Consider the following 19127-nt stretch of genomic DNA (forward strand, 5'->3'; position numbering starts at 1 on the left):
ATGCGAGGGACGTAGATGGGCGGTGATGAGGACAATCAAGGACACGGGCCACTGGCAGGACCGACCAGTCGATGAATATTAGTCGGACGAAAGGCTGGTAGCACTGTTGTCACCAGGTTGTTACGGGGAAGAGGAAACCGCGGACCGCAGTCTTGTTGGTGGAGGAGAAAGTTCTAACAGAGTGAGAAGCGCGACAGCCGGTTCCTCAAGTACTCACATGCACAGTTCATAGACGCCTCTCACAAACCGCCCGCGGACCCCACTTACATAGATACCAACGGCATCCCGAACTCGTCTACTATCAGTTTCCGCCGCCACTACGAAGAGTTCCGAAGTAGTACCTTGGCCCAGCAGAGCGACAAGTCAGCAAGTGAAAGAATAGGTTGCACGAGTACGTACAACATAATATCCGCATACCCCAAAGACAATTTAATACCGTATTGACTACGCATCGTATTCTTCGAGATCGGAGATCGGAGTCCGACTTCGAAGCTTCATGGTTCAGGTGTAACATAATGGCACCTCATCGACGGCCAAGGCTGGAGAGATCTCATGAACGTACGAAGTAGCGACGGCCGGTCCGAGGTTTTCCTCGCGTAAGGAGCCTAGGAACTGGGCGAACTGGAGGGACTCGGAGGAGAGACGATGATGAATCTTCGCTAAGGATGTCCGGGTACAGGGATGTCCGTAGCACGGGCTCCGATGAATATGAATCTCAGAGAACATCCCGCAATGCGCATGGTCGGACTCGCAAGCGATGGTCCGGACCCGGGACACTCGACCAGCACGAGTACGGTTACCTCATCCTCCACGGCCCAGCGGCCCCCTGCGACAGAAATGAGCTCATTCAGACGGGGCACCGCTTCAGCCGCAGGGATCCGCCTCAGCTCCCCCACTCCGACGCAACAAGGCCAGCGAGCCAGATCCGGTGGTCGGGGTGCCAGGTTGGCGACAACGGCAAGATAGGGACGGAACGTCGTACGGTAGTAGAGGACACTGGCAGGCGTCCTTCAGAGTGGGAGGCGGCTACCGGGGGAGACGGGCAGTATGAATGAGGGGCAGCCGCCGGTCGGACTTCGTTGACTTCCGCATGGATATGGAAGAGCCACAGCCTGTTCGAGGCTGCGCAGCATGCCGGTCGCGCTCTGTTCGGTGGAAAACGGGTCGCGCGGTGGACGGACTGGAAGCGACCAGAGGACGTGGTGAAGGTCGCTCCACCAGGATGGATGACCATGAGCTGCGAGATCGACCGTCGTAGACTTCCCTCAGCGCACAGAAAGGGAATGTCGGCTGAGTCTTCAGAAAATCGGCGGGGTAGTGGCATCTAGACTCTACATACTAATCAAGAGGAAATCAAGAGTCATGACACGACTCCGAGCTAATTTCGAGGACCCCGACGCCCTCAAGACAACCTGCGTTATGCTCGAGCATGCCTCCTTGCCGGTATCTGCTTTTGAACATCTCCGACGCCTACCGGTGAAAGTATGCCCGCCGCACTCGGTCGTGATCTCAGACGTAGTCTCTTGCGTCTCCCGGGAGAATCTAACGTCGAGATGAAGGAGAAGCTAGATGTGAATTATGTTCCTACAGGAGCGATACCAAAACTAATACAGTACTTCAGTGTTGCACAGTCCGGATATAAGCTACATGGGGATTTGTCCGATGGCACTCGCGCAACGCTCAGACGACGTTGTACCTGGATGTATGCGTCGTCAGCTCGACATTCAACCTCACACTAGTCGTAACAAACACTCACGCTTCGCTGCGCCACTCCTCGCCGCTCCTCGCCGCCTGCTGCCGCTCGCCCGCGCGGTTCACCCAGCCCTCGGGGTGTCCCGCGCCGGGGAGGAGCTCGTCCTGCGGCTGCGTGACGACCTTGAACTGCGCGCCGCGCTCGTCCTTCTTCGCCTTGGCCTTGTCCGCCTCCTGCTTGCGCTGGAGGAGCTGCTGGCAGAGCACGTCGCGGCGACCCTTGTCCTCGCTCGCCTTCGCCTCCGCCATCTGGTCGCGGATGCCGACGAGCTGCCCGTCGAGGTACTCGAACGCGGTGCGCACCGAGGTCCCGATCACCTTCTGCAGCTGCTTCTTCACGAGCCCCGTGGCGAGCGGGAGGAGCATCTTGTACAGCGTGTCATGCTTCGAGTCGCGGATGCTGAACTTAAGCGTGTCGATCGACGTCGAGACGTCCTTAACCTTGAAGACGGACGAACGGTCCCGTTCCGAGGACACGAGATGCGCCGTGACGGTGAGGCCGGAGCCGCCGAGGAGAACGTCTGCCAGACCGGAGTCGGTGACCTTGGGTGTGCCGGTCTTTTTGCGAAAGTAGAACGCGACGTCGCGCATATCGGCCTGAATCTGACCGAGCGTGAGCTTGAACTCGTGGTGAGTCTCATCCCTGGGGACAGCTGTTAGCTACCAAGATGTGTATTTGAATTGTCGACGCACTGAATGTTGTTGTATGCGCTGAGCTTGACGAAGTTGCGGACGTCCATGCTGATGAGGTTGGGGAACAGGTTCTTGCCAGAGAGCGCGAGGTTCTCGATGACGAGGTCGATCTGCTCATCCGTGTACTCGATACGCGGAATGGGGACGTAGCCAACTTCCTCGATGAAGGCAGGGACGATCTTCTGGCGAATGTCAGCCCATAGCTCCGGCTTGAACTTGAGGTTGCCGTCTCTGTCTAGCAGGAGGTCCTTCGTGAGCTGGGCGAAGTTGTTGCCGACCCTGTGTATGCGGTGGTCAGCTATATGCTACCAAGTCGATAAATCAAGTGAACATACTGCTTGTTGAGAGGGTCCTCAGCCCAAGCACCGAACCACTCCGTCACACTGTTCATCAAATTGTCGAAGTGACCCTTGTACTTGTCGTCGTAGAACTGGCGGCCGCTCTCGCGCAACTCGTTGGCGCGCTCGTTGCACTGGTCGTCCAGGACATAGCCGGGTTGGAGAAGCACTTCGCGCACGTACTCGTCGACATCGCGGAACCAGTGACGGAGTCGCTCGTCCTGCTGGCCGTCTTGGTACAGCGCGCGCATAGCATCACCGATGGTGTCCAGGCTGCGACCGTTGGCGAAACGCTCAAGGAGGGTGCGAATCTCTTTGAGAGAGGTGTTCAGGTTGGGGTCGGAGGCAAGTTGCTGGTGGGAATCCTTGCCCTGTCCAGCGACCGTGCGGCCGTGCGAAGCGTACTCCTCGAGGAAGTTTAGGAGCCACTGCATCGAGCCTTGGTAGTCGTCGTGGCTCTGGCACTCATAGATCACCTATGAACACAGTCGCGTCAGTGGTCTGAATTCAGACATGGAAAGAGATGCAGAGCATGCCTTCTTGAGCCGGAAGATGAACTGGTCACGGCGCTCCGGGGGGAAGTACTCGTCGTTGAAGAAATTCTTTACGCGGTTAGCGTGCTCGTTGGCACGCTCCTTGTGCTCGTCGGGAACACGGCCCATGATCGAGTCCTTGACGCCAGTGAACTTGTCCTGAAGACGCGACTTGCGGGACTGGGCATCGCCTTCGTCCTTGACGGGCTCATCTACGGCCGCGCGCTGGCGAACGTCCTCAGCTTGGCGCTGGACTTCGGTCTGCATACGATGACGTCAGAGGCTACCTTACGCCACCGGTCGAGAAGATCGAACTCACCTGTGCCTGCCCCTTGACCTCCTCCTTTCTTTGCTGCGCCTCGTTCATCGCTTCGTCGCCCCTCTTTACCTCGTCGCCCTGCTTGATTGCGGTGCCTTTTGCCGGATCGTCCGCGCGAGGATGGTGTGCAACGCGAGTATCCGTGCCGGGAATTTTCACCTCCGGAACCTAAAGAATGCGACATGAAGATAGAGTTAAGACGGTAAGGTCGTCAATAAAGACGTACCGGAGTCTCGTTGGGGCCAGCCTTGCGACCACCCTCGGTGAAGAAGGTGTGCTCGGGGCCGGGCTGGTCAACGCGACGAAGGGCATCCTCGCTGGGACGCGCCTGCTCGGCGACCTTCTCGGCGCCACGAGCGAGGATGTCGCGGCCGATGACACCAAAGTCGCTGACAAGCTTGCGAACCTCGGCGTTGGTGAAGACGAGGGAGAGGAGAGTGCGGAGGTGCTGAACAGCCTGCTGACGGTCGGCCTTGGCCTTGCCGGCGTCGACGGGAAGGACGTCATTGGGGTCCTTCTTTGCCTGGTCGAGGTTGACGTCACGAGTGTGCCAGACGAAGTTCTGGAGGACCTCGTCGGCGTTCTTCTCGCGAATGAGAGCGCGGAGAGTATCAACGATGTTGCCGGTGTCAGAGACGAGCTTCTGGCCGTCGGGGGAGAGAGCGTCGGCGTTGGAGAGGAAGCTATTGTTGATGTGAGCGAGCATGGCGTCGAGTTGGTCATTGGTGGGGAGCTTGGACTGCTGCATGGCAGTGAAAGCACCGTAGAGGCGAAGCTTGCGGTCGACATCGGTCTGGAGCTTCTGGCGATCGATGGGCTCTGTGACGGAGCCGGCGGCGGGGCGGTCGCTGATGTCCTGCTTTGCCTGGGGGAGAGACATGATGGTAGAGTGGTGAAGCGTGAAGTTGTGGAAGTGTGGTTTGTGGTTGTGGTAGAGTCAAGACGCGTTATGAGTAGAGAGGCGCAGTCGTGAGGGGGGTCGTAAACTGGTGGGGGGGCAGCGAGCGAAAGGAGTTGAGTATATATAGGGCGGAGACTGGCCATCGTCGTCATAGGATCCACGGCGGTGGATCTGGAAGGGCAGGGATGCATGCTGGGACACCCACGTCAGTCCCCCTCTCCACCCCACAAAACATACCTTATGTGGCAAGTATCCAGACAGTTTCTCGCCACAACATTGCGCCCTGCTTGGCCTTGCAACTGTCTGTGATATCGGTCCCGGTGTGCGCAGCAGTCCACAACCACATCTGCTCTCCGAGGAGGGATGATGTCATCGCCAGCACTCCGACCGTGCTGTCTGTTTGGACAACGACCAGCCAGAGCAGTCGAGGCAGGGTGTGAAGCTTTGAAGAGCACCCCACTATGCACAGCGATCATCTACTGTCCAGACGTCCATTCCTCGCTATCGTATTGAGCTTGAATGACGCGAACGAAACCTTGTAGTGAATGGCCCTCCTCTTGCTCACTTGCCGCGAAGCTGTCTCCACTTCTGATAGAGAGCTGGTCACTTTCGGGAAACCAGCTCCATCCCCTGAAGTCGGTACAGTAACGCGTCATGGCCTCGAATTCAATTAATTAAGCATGGCGTACGCACCACTGCGGCACCAGTACTCCAAAGCCTGCCCTGACCCGCCTTCGCGCGCAGGACCTTGTCGCGCAAGCCGTTCGAGACAACCACCATGGGGCGTCTGGATCAATTATCTATATCCACGCGACTTGAGTGTTTTCAGTGTTCACTATCACAAAGGCGCATATATTCGCTCAAATCGACTGTAGGCATGAGCTCGTCAGTCTCACCGCGGCCACAACGAGCAGTACGCGCACCTCATCAATAACCACATTCGCATCCCCTCCACATTACTCCTCACGCGACAGTCGGGCTCTGAGATATGTACGTAGTACTCTACGTATACCCAGAGACGGTGGTCGTGGTAGCAGACAGAGTCTGATCAGAAGAGCGTGTGCCAGTTGGCGCCCTCTCAGGCCTCCTCCCCTCCTCTCGAACGACTTGCCCAGCACACGCGCAGAACCTCTGGATTCTATACAGATACAGATACAGATCCCATGATACATTCATCTTACATGGCACGCACGATCCTCTTGAGCTTCTCACAACACGAACGCGCCTCCTAGGCCGACACCGACGAGCGCAACGCCCACCCCGACCCCCATGAGCATACCGCCGAACCCACCAGTACTCACACCCACGAGTCCAGCCCCGGCACGCGCAGCGTTCGACGTCTGCGAAGCCGACGTCCCAGTGCCGGAGGCGGACACGGAAACGGAGGAGCTCTGGCCCTGAGTAGTCGTCCCAGACGGCGCGGATGACTCGGACAGGCTGCTGCTCGAGCTACCCGTGCCCGAGCCCGACGGCGCGGTTATCGGGAGGGTCGTGAACGACGTGATGCGCGACGAGAGTGACGGGAGCGAGCCAGAGTGGGACGGGATCGACACCGACGGGAGTGAGGCAGTGGGGATGGGGCTGAAGGAGAGCGAGAGCGAGAGCGACGGGAGGGAGAAGGGCGGGGAGGCGGGGATGCTGAGCGTTCCTGCGTGGACAAGTCGGGGTGAGTACATTGCATACTGGGCTCTTGCAATTCCTGTTACGCGGGTCCCGGACGCGGACGAGGGGGAGGGGTGGGGGTGGGGGGACACTCACTAGCACTGGTGGTACTCTGGCTTTGCGCGTAGACTGCTGGGGCTGCGGCTGCTGCGAGCAACAGAGAGGTGGTCACGGTGCGCATGATGATATGTATTTGGAGTCGTTCAACGTTCTGTAGATGGTTCAGTCGACAATATGTGTTGCAGTCGGGAGCCGGGAGCCAACGCCGTCGAGCCTGAAGAGGAGCGAGGAGCGAGTCGGACTACAGTTGGGTCGGTCCTACTTCCTACTTTTGTAGGTGCGGCGAGGTTGGGCCGCCAACTTAAGTTGGAGCATACAATGATGCAAGATATGTACAGCACTATCTGTCCCTCGAGCTCGCTACAAGGAATCTTCCAGGCCCCACCATGATGCAGCGTGCAGCGTGCACGCTTCTGAATCGCGGTAGTGCATGATCATGACTTCCGAGTCTGGCAGAGGCACTGGCAGGTGTGTGATATCACGTTCCTCCTCTCGAATCTCAACTCAAGTGCACACCCCGCTGCGGACTCAGATATCAGATATTCGTGAGCAAAGGAAGATCAGTGACCGGTCGGAGTGCACGGTGCCGGGAACTTGGAAGGCCTTTCAACACTCAACAGTCAACATCAACGTTGACTGCGGGACTAAACCAGATCGATTCCTGACCGCGTGGAACCAGGAACCGCGGCCATCTGTTCCCCTTCTGCCCAGTGCCAGACTGCCAGTACATGTATACCCAACTCTGAGTCTAATGACTACGACACTCCGATTGGCAATATGACGCGTCGTGTCCATGACGCGGACCCGGGACCGCGACGTCCAGTCGCGACTCCTTTCCCTCGTCCACCATGAAGCCCGTCGCGCTGCTCGTCCTTCAACTAGTGACAAGTGTCTCAGCGGCCGCGGCGCTTGCCCATGCGACCCCGCTCGGAGTCGTGGCACTCTACGAATCCAGCACTAGTAGCGAGCAGTCGCCCCTCGCCGTCGACATTGACAGCTCGGGTGGCGACGTCCAGCTCTTGCGCGATCCAGCTACAGAGTACCCAGGCAACTTGAAGTTCGACTTGGATCTTGACGCGCCTTGCCTTTTGCTGCTGGAAGGACGAGAAGAGCCCGTGGTGATGAGCGAGTTGGAGAAGGTATGTACTTACAGTGTCTCAGCATCTCAAGCAAATGCATCATCCTATATGCTCATCAAAGGCTCAGATACAGGCGAAGGCGCAAGGCGTCAGGTTCTTCGACGTGTACGTCGTGTATTCTTGAAGTGCTACTAGTACTCCATCGGAAGCGCTGACCGTTGAACACTTAACAGCACCTACACGCCGGACCTCGGCTCTCGCCGTGCGCAGTCCAAGACCGCCTCGAAGCGTACGTCCCCGTACCCATTCAATATTGAACGGTTGGCAGCGCTGTCTGAATGGCGGCGCAGCGTCATACCCGACCCTGAGCCACAACGCGTCCGTGCGCGCTGTCATCGACACGCTGGACCCCAAGAACCTCCGGGTCACCCTCGACACGTTCACGAGCTTCCGGACTCGGTGTGAGTGCTTCTCTCGCTCTCGAGGCAGTGTGTACGGTGTTTCGCCGCACCGCACCGCACCGTGCCAACGCTCAACGCTCATCCTCGTCCCTTTCCCTTTCCCTTGCACCGTGTATGGCATTGGGGATAGATTACCGCAGTGAGGTGCCGCCTTGAGTTCTGTGCTTGCTGAACTGACCGCATGCTGACTCCTTACTGCCGTGACGGTGTAGACTGGAAAACAAAGCCAGATGTGGCTGCTCGGACACATCACTGAAGTATGTATGTAGCGCCGCGGACTCTGACGCGGACGTATCGCGATCGGGTACGAAACAAATGTCAACTCAACTTCCTCCTGTTCGTGTCATGCCACTCAGATCGCGGAGGAACTCGCCCCGGAGGCTCTGCAGAACAGGATCACCGTTCAGGAGTTCCCGCACCCTTGGGGCCAGAACACGATTGTATGTGGTCGTCCATTGCCTCTCGCTCGTCGCGCCTGTAGACCGCCCTGGTGCCGTCCTGCGCTCATACTCGCGTGTTACAGATCGCTAGCTTCAACGGCACCTCGACCGAGGACGACGGGGTGATCATCATCAGCGCCCACCAAGACAGGTACGCCTCCTGTCTCCTCACCTCACCTCACCTCTGCAGTGCGTACGTCGTCAACTCACTGCCGCGGCCAACGCCCATCGAACAGCTACAACAGAGCATCGCCTCTCTTGCCTGCCCCAGGTCCGTCATCACGATGCCGCACAGTTCGTCGCGGGTTGAAGTTTGAATGACTGACGCCTTGGCTTGTACCCGGGTGACGTACGTACATATGTGCGGACGACGACGGCTCGGGCGCGATGACCATCTTGGAAGCATACCGCGCTCTGGTGGCGTCCGCGTGGCAACCCGAGCGCACGGTCGAGTTCCATTGGTACGCTGCTGAGGTGCGTTCAACCGCGTTTCGCGTTTCGTGCTCTTCCGTACTTGCGATATCTATCAATGTTAAATTCTATGTTCTGCGTTGCATGCGCTCTATTACTAGGGAGGGGGCCTCCTCGGCTCTCAAGCGGTCGCGCAGGCGTACGAGAGCCGCGGTGTCAACGTTATAGCCACGAGTCAAGTTCGCGTCCATCGTTGTGAAGGACAGCGGGATTCAATATTTCTGACATTTGTTGTGTTCTTATCTTAGTACGACATGACAGCTGGGTTAGACGCGGCACTCAGTAGCGGATTGGCATCATCACGGACTATACCGATCCTACGTGAGTGTATTTCAAGTATTCAGACCTCAGGTGCTCACATACATACATACGCCCATGGCAGCTTGACGGAGCTCAACCGAGACCTGGTCGATCTATATCTTGATATCCCTTGGGTGGACACAAAGTACGGGTTTGCTTGTAGCGATCAGTGAGTACTTGGCGCAACTCCCCCTCCTCTCCTGCGCGCGCTGGGCCGTCTAAATTCTTATGACGTTGATCCTTAGTGCCTCCTGGCATAGGGCTGGATATCCTAGCTCTTCCCTGCTAGGTGCATTCAACCGTCTTCCCTCGTCTGTTGTTGTCACGCGCTCATGACCGTCCATATCTTCTAATCCTTCGAATGTGGTTCACGCCCTCATGACTCGGAACAATCGCATGCCATATCCATTGGCACTGCAGAGAGCACCTGGCCGGACGTGAACCACGAGCACGCACATACCCCAGAGGAGTGAGTGTAGCTTCCAATGTCTCACCGCAAGCCCGTGCGTCGAGTGTCTAACATTTGCTTCCCCCGCAGTCGATACGATGTCTCGGACGAGTTCAGCTTCGAGCATATGCGCGAGTTTTCCAAGCTCGCGGTTGCGTTCGCGATCGAGCTTGGTGGTTGGAATAGCTCCTCTTAGACACTTACTCTACGGCTGTCTCACTGCCTACCTATTTATGCTGGCTTCGGAGGTCCCGCGATATTCCGCCTGATCGAGACGCGTTGCCCACGTGATCGCGTCACGCCCTTTCAGAGTCCGAAAGGGAAACCATCATCGGACTCTAAATTGCTTTTCTCGAAATTTGGTAACCAGAAACACTCTTAACCTTCTGCTCGACCACACGCATGCGAACACGAACCGTGATTCGTCCCATATGATACAGTGTACACCTTAACCTACATGACTTCTCTGGACACATGAAACTGCTCTCACAACACCAACGCGCCTCCTAGGGCGACACCAACGAACGCCAGGCCAACTGCGACCATACTATCACCATCGAATCCAAGACCGACACCTGTCTGCCCGGCGCGCGCCGCATTCGAAGTCTGTGAGCCCGACGCGCTTGTGGATGTGGACGTTCCGCTCCCGCTCCCTGAGACAGAAGAGCTCCCCGACGTGGTAGATCCCGATACGGAAGAGGATCCCGATACGGAAGAGCTCCCCGACACGGACACGGCAGAGGTCGACTGCGACAAGCCGGAGGACGAAAGCGACGTCGTCGGCGATGAAGCTGACGGGATGGACACGGACGGGAGAGACGCGGTCGGGATGGTGGTGAACGAGAGGGACAGAGACACGGACGGGAGGGTGACCGAGGTCGGGATGCTGAAGCTCGTGGCTTGCGATGCTACATACATGATCAGGACATGGTGAGCACTGTATTCAAGTTACTCCTTCTGCTGCGCGTCGGAGATCGGAGGGCCGTCCGGGCTGGAGAAGAGACACTTACTGGCTTCTGCGCATATGGAGGCGGACATGGAGGTGAAGATTTGTTGCTCGGACGAGGAGCAGTTGCCTTGGACGCAGACGTTGATCGAGTTACTTTCGCCACAGATGCAGTTCGGGTCGGTTCTGCGATGGGTGTTTTCTTGGGTTTGCGTTCGTTTGGGGGGTATGTAAGGCACCGACTTACATGCTATCGCATCCTGCGACGAGTTCTCGGATGCACGTCGCAACGCATCCGTCGTCTTGTGCGTAAATCTTCACAGAGAGGACGGCAATGGCCGCGAACAAGAGAGCAAGAGCATGCATTATGAAAGTCAGTCGTCGAACTTCGGGGCACGGAGCCAAAGGCTATCGTCGGTCTAGCGTCCCCACTCCTACTATTGTATGTGTGTTGACGTTGGGCGCTGAGCTAGTTCTCGCCCGTGGAGGTGTCATGAGATTCTGTCGTGAGTACTACTCTTAGAACTCTAGGCTCCACCGTGCAACGTGCATGCTTGGGCAGTGCTTGCACAGTGGCGTCCAGACCGCGTGATATCCCGCGTCTGTTCAGTATCTGCTCCTGGTACCAGTCTCTGTTGCTTACAGGTTCGAGACATTCTCTAGACGGGCTGCGTCGCCCGCTGGGGACGTAGAGAGAAAGTCAAAGGACTATAGCGTCCTCCGGGCTTGCTGCGGATTGCCCAGGCCCGACTTGCTGTTGGCTGGCTTCGATTCAGTTCAGGAACACGAGTATTTAGAGGACGAGCGCAGTCGACATCCGTCTTCCATCTCCGCTCACAATGAGTCACGAGGAACGCATGGACAACTACTATCCTACCGCGAGAGCTGAAAGTGCGCCTTACTGCCCTGCCATTGATTCAATAACTGCTGAGGGTGCGTCGAGATGGGACGCTTCCGGCAGCGCTCATACGCTAGCTTCGTGTTCGGACACCCTGTAGGTGTTTTATATGACATGCAGTCGGGACCTTGTGCGGGGTTCTCGCCATTGATGTAGCTGCCATATCCCAACAACAGCCTGGATAACGCTTGATGTAAGGCGGCACGAGGGCGGGTTGGCAGCCACGCGTCGGAACGACTGTTCGACAGGTTCGTTCTTCCAAAGTATGCTGCATTGCCCAATACAATGCGCTACTCACATTTGGCAGACGGAAGCGCAGGGCGTGGTCGCGGGCTTGCAGTAGCACCCCTACCGCACTCATGGTACCGCCGTCTCACAGAGGCCTTATCTCTCAGCCCGTCATCCACTGTCAAGGCGAGCCACAACTTTCCGTTCGCGTCTCTACGCCTAAACATGAGGAGAGCCCTCCCCCTAGGGTCGTGGCATCATAGTGAGTGGATAGATACCTTCTCCAGTACGACACGGCTACCTGACAAATCTGAGGCTAGGCCGATACTTTGCACTTTTTTGTCTTCTCGCGACAACCCGCGCCGCCACGGACTTTGGTCAATGCATACAGGGCGTTCGTAACGGAACTTGGGGTACGGACGGAGTCACCGACAACCACGGGAATCCCATCTCCAGTGTCAGCCAAGCCAACGCAGTGTCGTATGGCTTGTGCGTCCGCGCTTGCGGTGCTGGCCCCGAAGCGTTCGACTGGCCAGCATTCTACCAACAGTTCAGCTCCTGGCTCCTCCCCTACCTCGCTCTTCTTTCCCAGCTCCCATTCGGTGCCGAGAGCAGGCTGAGCAACCTCACGTCGGTCCTCCTCACTGTCGGGTCCCCCGTGCTCGCTGCATACTCGCTCGCCCTCACAGTTCTCAATAGCCGATGGGTGACACGACGGTTTCGCGGACTTACCTACCCCAACGCGGAGCATGCTGCGGCGATCCTGCGCAACCTCCAAGCTGCTCCCATCTGTATCTCATACGAGGACGGCCTCCTTCCCTCTCTCGTCGTTCTACACGACAATGACGAGTGGTGGAAGGAGCTATCGGCTGGATTGAAGCATAGCGACACGTGGTCGGCTGCTGCGGTGGCATCCATGGGCTGGGTTGTCATTGCATACCTTCTAACAATCATCGACTCCTTCACGGGCATCCCGTCCGGCTCCGAAGACTCGGCATCCTCCGCCTTTCGCGTTCTCCAGATACTGGACCTGTTCGGCAAAGGAATAGGTTTCCTATGGCTGTGGCTCGTGCCGGTCGTCTATGGATGGATACAAATTTCCCCTCTTTGTGATGCTAGTCGACTCCGACGCGTGTTCAGCAGGGTCGACAAGCACGCCTACGCCGCTACCCGGGATCAGAGCGTACCAAAGCCAGTCAACGCAATCTCAACCTCGCGTGGGCTCACAATCCGCTTCCACCCCGAGTATGCCTCGCCCATGGGGCCCGCGCATGCAGCTCTCGAGGACGCGGAGCTTTGTGCGCCAATCTTCAACTACGCACGGCTGTTCTCGTGGAGTGCGGCAGCGGAGGAAGTCGCTTCTGCGTTTACATGGGCAACAGCGCGGGCGAACGCACGCGCTCCACCCGCACGAAGGACCGATGCGACTGCTAAGTGGGAATTTGCTATGGGTAGCGACGTGGATGCCCGGAACCGGACTGGATCCGTCGAAGATGTTTCCTGGTACTGCGGTACACCGCCATCCCCGTCCGGGAGGACTCGGAGTGACATGCTCTCAATCTACGAGCGGATGATCCTCGCCTCCATTGCCGCGCTCTCGCTACAATGGGGCACCACGGGAGCTGCGATACTGGTTGTCTACTTCGCCCCGACAGTAGTGAGTGTTGCGCATTGACATATGAAAACTTATAGAAGGGACTCACACTATGCAGGGCTTAGGCTGCAAGTCTGGTGCCTTCGCCTTGTACGCCGCAGTTGCGACATTCGTGTGGCTCCTGATGGTCTCTTCGAGTTTTCTCGCTCACCATGCGTGTCCCAATGCGCATCGCTCGGACCAGCCTAGCGACAAGGTCCCGACGACCTCAATGTTCGTCGCAGGCACACTCGCGGTGGTCTTCCGCCGCCTCGGGAAGTTTGTCGCTTCCTTGAACGCCATCTGGATCGTATTCGCGAATGTTGCGGAGTTCTCCAACCTCTTCGATAATTGCTGGTGCAATAGCAACGTCCTCACTCTAGGTCCTGCCCGCGCATATAACGTCATCCAGGCGACGACTGCAGACCTTGGCGCCATGAAGGCGGGTTGGATCGGAGGAGTCGTGTTGGGCACAGGCAGTTCTGTTTTCTTCATCCTTTGCATACACCTCTTGGTCGACGGGAAGGCTGGCCGTTGAAAATTTAGAGTTTCGCGTACTTGTCACGGTTTCTATGTACCTGCCGTAACTTATCAGCTACTGTACAAGTGCCCGTGCCCTACGGTTTCGAAAAGAGTAAATCTATGTACCTCTAAGTTGTGACAACGGACTCGAAGGATCAATAACTTTGGCGCCTAGTAGGCCCCTTTGCTAAACTACCACCACCACCACTACCACCAAGATCTCCTCTTATCCTGGCTTCAATGTCATTGACGTCCCATACCTTGCTGTCTAGTACTCGGAATGATCAAACGCCTGCGGTTTCTCTCATCTTCTCTATCATATGGCGTGCTTGCTGTGCGCGGCCTTCGGTACTATCCAGTCGTCGACCACCTTCTGCAGAGCTGGTAGATGGAGAGCACCTCGTCTCCACTACAGTGCCTGTCTCTGTATCTTCCCGTACGGTGTTCCTTTTCCGCCACATTTTTCGTTCTCCAAGGGTCATACCCGCTCAAAGCCGCAAATTTGCTAGGTCACAGTGCTGACTCTCCATCGGTCATCGGACTCGGGCCATGCCCGATTCCGCGGTCGGCGATAACGGTGAACAACAACTACTCGGAACAGCAGTAGTGGCTCAGGAAAGAATTGCAATGCACATTCATCAACCATTCATCACGACCGCCCGTGGTCTGGCAGATCACGTTCCCCTGCATCCAAACATTGACAGAAGTCACCCCCTTGAATTTGAATGCGCCTTTTGGTCGCGATCAGCGACTGGCCTCGCACAGACGAAGAGGTCTTGATGACGAATCCTGGTGAGTCCATGCTTGGCGTTGCTGCTCAGGTGAACCGTGAGTGGTCCGTTTCTTGCTTGGTCAAGGCGGTCTGTCGCACGATGGTGCGAAGTGATATGTCCTGGACTACCAACGTCGGGTTATTCGGCTTCGCGACTCTGTAAGGCACACCTCACGCAATGTCATACGCCATGCAGTCTTGGGTCCCGATGATTCATGTTTGACTGTCCGTATAGCCTCACTCGCTAACCCTCAGGATACTCTTGGATATCTAGTTCTAGTATCTAGCATTCACCACGCTTGTACCCGCTCGGCGACTCCCCCGGTCACTCAAGGTCACTTGTACGTTTCCCTATTATCATCGCAAGGGGTACGTTCTATGTAGATCCAGTTGCAAATCGGCGCGAACGCTGATGCAAATTCTACAGTCGTCAAACAGCGGGACGGCAATTCATCCGTTCCCGCTGAACGCCTACTGTCGTAATCCCGGAGACCGAGACATCAGGAGCAGTGTCCGGACAAGGCCCTACAGTGCTGCAGATCACGCCGATCGTTGCCTTTGATGCGCATAAGTTATAACCAACGCAGACACCATGTGCGCCTGATCTGCCCCGATGGTCCGTGTTTGACCGCGGCGTCTCTGCCATGTTCTGAGTGTTTGATGCGGTAGTCTGGCCTCTGCAAGGTGATATCTCCGAAGGCATAAAACCCGAGGAGCTCGATGGAAGTGCACTCACCAGCTCTCTTCTCCCCCTTCCTCAGAGTTCAGAGATGTTCTCTTCCCTCGCTGTCGCTTCAACTGTGCTCCTGGGCTTGGCGGCCAGCAGCACTGCCGGTAATTCGTCCCTGCGTGCACTCGCTTTGTCATCCGCTCACCAAGTCCATTGCTTGATCATTCAGGGATCGCGCAGTCAAGAGCGACCACTCCTTTTGACGGGCAGTACATCGACGTCCACTCGGGGAACGACGCGACGGAGTGGTGGTGGGTGCAGGCGGGTGCACCTGCTGCTGAGGGCGAATTCCCTCCCAGCCTTCACGTCACGTTCTACCAAGGTCAGCTATGACGGTTTACGGCTTACTTACCTGCATAATCACTCATGCAATGCATAGGCTACCCGATTTCTGCTCTCCGTGAGGTGGCGGGCGGTGCAAACGCTCCCGAGAACTATATTGTCATCAACGGCGCATTTCCCAACGGCACCGTCTTCGCGTACAACCTCGTCGCTTCGTCATCCTCGGTGACCTCTTCGGGCGGCGTGGTCTCTGGAAACTGGGACGGCGCTGGCTCGTTCACCAACTCCCTGTCAAAATTCACCCTCACCCTCGACAGCCCCGAGGTCTCCGGTACCTTCTCGATCACCAGCAACGCCCCGCACCACTTCGGCTGCAACACCACAGCAGGCCCGTACTTTACCAGCGCCATCCCGTCCGGAGCGTCGCTCAACGCGGCCGAGGAGATCTTCTACAAGCAGCTCGGGTGGGCGACATCGCAGCCTGGCGGATCCGCGTCAGTCGACGTGACGCTCGACGGGACGCGGTTCAAGTTCCACGGGCAGGGCTACCACGACGCGAACTGGATGCCGCAGCCGATCGACAAGTTCATCGACGACTGGTACTTCCTCGACGCGCAGGTCGGCCCGTTCGACCTGTCCGCGGTGTGGGCGAAGATCTCGGGTGCGACGCGCGAGTTCACCACTGGCTTCCTCCAGCACGACGGCGTCATCCTCCAGAACCAGTGCTCCGTGCTCGGCTCGAAGACGGAGGACTTCGTCACCATCACCCCATATGGACTTGGGTTTGACGAGCTGAGCGGCGTGAACGTCATGAAAGGTTTCATTCTTGAATACACGCTCGCTGACGGCGATGAGTACCGGTTCAACGTGTCGGGCGAGAGCCTTGTCCTTGACCAGTCAATCTACCACCGATGGGTCGGACCTGCGGTGGGCGGGAAGGTCGGAGGCAAGCAGTACTCGGGCATCGTCATGTACGACTGGCTCAACCCGAGTCTCACGCCGTACAACGGATGAGTGCTCCTGTGGTCGGGATCGGATGCATGAACCGGATCACAGGCCATCGTTCGATAGGTCAGAACATCCATATCCGTCCGGACTACTGACACATACAGTAGTAGACATCACAATAATAACACTGTATAGTGCAAGGGTGTCACTGTCACTGCGCTCGGTTTCAAGTTGGGGTATGCAAGACTTACTTTCCTCAACCTCGTCGGTGGAGCGACGCCGATGGTGTCCTTCGAGGGAGGTTGCATCGTCCATCTTCTTAAGCGGCACCCAGCACCCGCAGCGGCCTTCGATTCCCTCCAACCATTTCTTCCTGGCCCGGTCCTTTACGCTATCCTCGCTATGCCGCAACACATGGATAGAAATAGTCGCAGCTGAAATGAGATCCGCCAATTTTCTCATGAACCTCTCATACTGGATGTAGACATTGCCACACCAATCGCCCGCGGGTGGCGGGTCGGGCTCGATGTCAAGGCGGCTCAGCTCCTTGAAGGGGCTCCCAGTGGCTAGTAAGGGATATAGAACACGATCAGTCCTTGTCTGAGAGTCGCTACTACTGGACTCACCAGCGAGGTCCTCCATGGAGTTATCTATCTTGCCGATCTTTGATAGGCACAGGTGCGTAACATGCGGAGCACGCTCTACCCAAGAACGTAACTTGTGTTCCATCCCCCAGGGGCAATCGAAGTGCAGATGGGTCAAGGAAGGGTATAACACGGAAGGAACCACGCTTGTGAATGGATCCTCTCCGACTCCGACGATGGTCAATTCGCGCAGGAAGGGGAAACCAACGGGGCACTGAATACTACCCGAGAGGAAGCGGGGCGCTGTCGATCCGACACAGATGAAGCATAGCGTTTCTAGATCTTGGGCGACGAGACGGAAGAGGGTAGCGACGTCTTGCAGGTACAGCTTATGCGCGGCCTTCACGGCTATTTGTGCCGGATTTTCTATGTTGTTCTCCCAATAGTAGAAGTCCGAGTCTGAATCTATGTGCCAGTCCAGTTTGCGCTCTCCGCCCTCCGCTCCAGCAAAGAAGAGGTGTTTCACAATTGGTGTGTAGTAGTCCAGGGCCTTCGCAGTCGCTCGCTCTCTGGTGAAGAGGGACAGGAATTGGGCCAACTGACGAGAGGTACCAGAAAGACCGGAAAAAGCGATAGAGTGAAAACGCGCTGAGCGCGAAGTGGACCTGACGTGCTTGGAAACGAGCGATAGCGAGCATCCGGTGAAGCCGCCGTCTGTACAAGCATGCTTATACATCTCGTGTAGAATTTCAGGGGAAAGCCCCTCCATCCTTGTAGACGGTGAGATCAGTTCTGAGAAACTGGACAGGGCGAACTGACCTGGTGGCTCTCGATATCGGAGAAGGGCCCCTCCTAATCTTGTAACCAGACCTTCTATGCGCAAGTATCAGAGCGCGGACAGGTTGTCTAGTTTTTGAATTCGTATTCGGTAGTGAGGGATTGGCAAGCCATGGTTTCCGCTAGGTTTGGAACAAGCCGCCACTCCGAACGAATTTTCGTGCTCCGGTTCGCCCACTGTGCCTATCGGAGTCAGAAGCGGAGAGACCAAAAACGTGCCTTCTCTTTTCGCTCTCCGCTTCCTTTTCCGAAAGTAAGTCTTGCAACACAATCAGAGCCTAGATTCTATGGCCGATGATCGGGGAAGACATATAGTGCTGTCGGAGACTGCTTGAGAACTGGTGGTCCTTTTCTCGAGTTCTACTTACATGCCGTGACCTCTATCCTCACACTCCTCTTCCGCTCGTTCAGCTCCTGTTGATGACGACAAGTGTGCCATAGTACGCGCGAGACCGGGAACCGCAGCCAGCTCACATCATCCTATTCCTTGTGCGCAAAGTTCGATTTCCTCAGGCCTCTCTCTGGTCGACGCTAGCGATACCTCGCTCACCCGGAGTATCTTCTTACGTGTCCATTCGCAATTCTTCGAAGGCCACCTTGTCTTCACAGTTGAGGTGGTCACTATAGCGACGGTGCCAGGACCCGGGCTTGGAATTTGAAGCAGGGCAAGTGGCGATTGGCGACGAGGCAAACATTTGCTCGTCTATGGCCCCATAACCCGAGCACCAACATCTCTTGAGCTCTCGGTTATTCAAGAACATCATGTCTCTATGACGTCTCATCAGAAGACGTTTGGTCAGAAAGTCTTGCCATGAGAAGACTCGAGGATCGGATTCTCACGCAAGGTCCTCTGCGCCCAACGGCTCGGATGATTTCCAATCTTTCTCGGTGCAAGTAAAGGTGAGCATCTGCATACACTTGGTATCTTAGTGCCCGCGCGCAGCTTGATGTGGTGCACTGGTGCCCCGTCAAGCTGTGCGTAGTGACGTCGCTGCTATCTCCGGTCCGAGGTCCAGCAGGAATCATCGAAGTGCCCTCATCGCCCCGTCGGCAGCTGTAAGCAGTCTTGTGTTCACGGCACAGTGTCGAGAAAGCTACGAGTCGAAGAGTTGACGTCACCACCCCCATAGACCATAAGCCATACACAACAGACCTCCGTTTTCTTCCAGATGAGCATTTCAGGTTAGTCTGGAAGACAGTTCGTGGCAGAGCATCTGGATAAGATACTCCATCATTATAGTTCCTGTGGATACTGGCGAAGAAGTCCAGGGGTCGAGTGCATGTTTAGAG

At 56.7% G+C, this 19127-nt stretch overlaps 6 protein-coding genes across 6 annotated transcripts; 3 read left to right on the forward strand and 3 right to left on the reverse strand.

Moving 5' to 3' along the window:
- Positions 1 to 1752: 1752 nt before the first annotated feature.
- On the reverse strand, positions 1753 to 4515 carry L226DRAFT_543850 (uncharacterized protein; the record flags this gene model as incomplete). The annotated part of the gene is made up of 6 exons (XM_067682229.1): positions 1753 to 2395; positions 2446 to 2724; positions 2781 to 3259; positions 3320 to 3577; positions 3636 to 3803; positions 3862 to 4515. 6 exons carry the CDS (start codon positions 4513 to 4515, stop codon positions 1753 to 1755), a joined length of 2481 nt encoding a protein of 826 aa, XP_067539121.1.
- A 1124-nt stretch (positions 4516 to 5639) lies between these two features.
- Positions 5640 to 6533, reverse strand: L226DRAFT_296448 (uncharacterized protein). Its single transcript, XM_067673668.1, has 2 exons — positions 6295 to 6533; positions 5640 to 6184 (listed from the first exon to the last, which is right to left on the reverse strand). Exons 1-2 carry the CDS (start codon positions 6377 to 6379, stop codon positions 5745 to 5747), a joined length of 525 nt encoding a protein of 174 aa, XP_067539122.1. The 5' UTR covers positions 6380 to 6533; the 3' UTR covers positions 5640 to 5744.
- Positions 6534 to 7106: 573 nt separating this feature from the next.
- Positions 7107 to 10391, forward strand: L226DRAFT_520852 (Zn-dependent exopeptidase; the record flags this gene model as incomplete). The annotated part of the gene is made up of 17 exons (XM_067678670.1): positions 7107 to 7397; positions 7459 to 7502; positions 7571 to 7626; positions 7688 to 7798; positions 7929 to 7942; positions 8011 to 8055; positions 8155 to 8238; positions 8322 to 8389; positions 8475 to 8509; positions 8642 to 8712; positions 8811 to 8888; positions 8996 to 9030; positions 9092 to 9178; positions 9270 to 9298; positions 9430 to 9478; positions 9548 to 9613; positions 9968 to 10391. The coding sequence occupies 17 exons, from the start codon at positions 7107 to 7109 to the stop codon at positions 10389 to 10391; spliced, it is 1587 nt and encodes a 528-aa protein (XP_067539123.1).
- Positions 10392 to 11628: 1237 nt separating this feature from the next.
- On the forward strand, positions 11629 to 13700 carry L226DRAFT_503087 (uncharacterized protein; the record flags this gene model as incomplete). Its single annotated transcript, XM_067677918.1, has 3 exons — positions 11629 to 11791; positions 11850 to 13186; positions 13242 to 13700. The coding sequence occupies exons 1-3, from the start codon at positions 11755 to 11757 to the stop codon at positions 13698 to 13700; spliced, it is 1833 nt and encodes a 610-aa protein (XP_067539124.1). The 5' UTR covers positions 11629 to 11754.
- Positions 13701 to 15128: 1428 nt separating this feature from the next.
- L226DRAFT_481384 (uncharacterized protein) lies at positions 15129 to 16590 on the forward strand. Its single transcript, XM_067676928.1, has 3 exons — positions 15129 to 15290; positions 15356 to 15508; positions 15566 to 16590. The coding sequence occupies exons 1-3, from the start codon at positions 15227 to 15229 to the stop codon at positions 16480 to 16482; spliced, it is 1134 nt and encodes a 377-aa protein (XP_067539125.1). The 5' UTR covers positions 15129 to 15226; the 3' UTR covers positions 16483 to 16590.
- Positions 16590 to 17769, reverse strand: L226DRAFT_568174 (uncharacterized protein; the record flags this gene model as incomplete). The annotated part of the gene is made up of 3 exons (XM_067684141.1): positions 16590 to 16603; positions 16668 to 16982; positions 17043 to 17769. The coding sequence occupies 3 exons, from the start codon at positions 17767 to 17769 to the stop codon at positions 16590 to 16592; spliced, it is 1056 nt and encodes a 351-aa protein (XP_067539126.1).
- Between the last annotated feature and the right edge of the window lie 1358 nt (positions 17770 to 19127).

The sequence above is a fragment of the Lentinus tigrinus genome (assembly GCF_003813185.1).
Source record: "Lentinus tigrinus ALCF2SS1-7 unplaced genomic scaffold L226scaffold_5, whole genome shotgun sequence".
NCBI lineage: Eukaryota > Fungi > Basidiomycota > Agaricomycetes > Polyporales > Polyporaceae > Lentinus > Lentinus tigrinus.

Excerpts from the sequence above, each read along its gene's own strand:
- L226DRAFT_296448 (XM_067673668.1), bottom strand. The coding sequence starts at position 6,379 with ATGCGCACCGTGACCACCTCTCTGTTGCTCGCAGCAGCCGCAGCCCCA. Across the intron at positions 6,185-6,294 it reads CCAGAGTACCACCAGTGCTA|GAACGCTCAGCATCCCCGCC; the intron begins GTGAGTGTCCCC and ends TTGTCCACGCAG.
- L226DRAFT_481384 (XM_067676928.1), top strand. The coding sequence starts at position 15,227 with ATGTTCTCTTCCCTCGCTGTCGCTTCAACTGTGCTCCTGGGCTTGGCG. Across the intron at positions 15,291-15,355 it reads GGCGGCCAGCAGCACTGCCG|GGATCGCGCAGTCAAGAGCG; the intron begins GTAATTCGTCCC and ends TTGATCATTCAG. Across the intron at positions 15,509-15,565 it reads TCACGTCACGTTCTACCAAG|GCTACCCGATTTCTGCTCTC; the intron begins GTCAGCTATGAC and ends TGCAATGCATAG.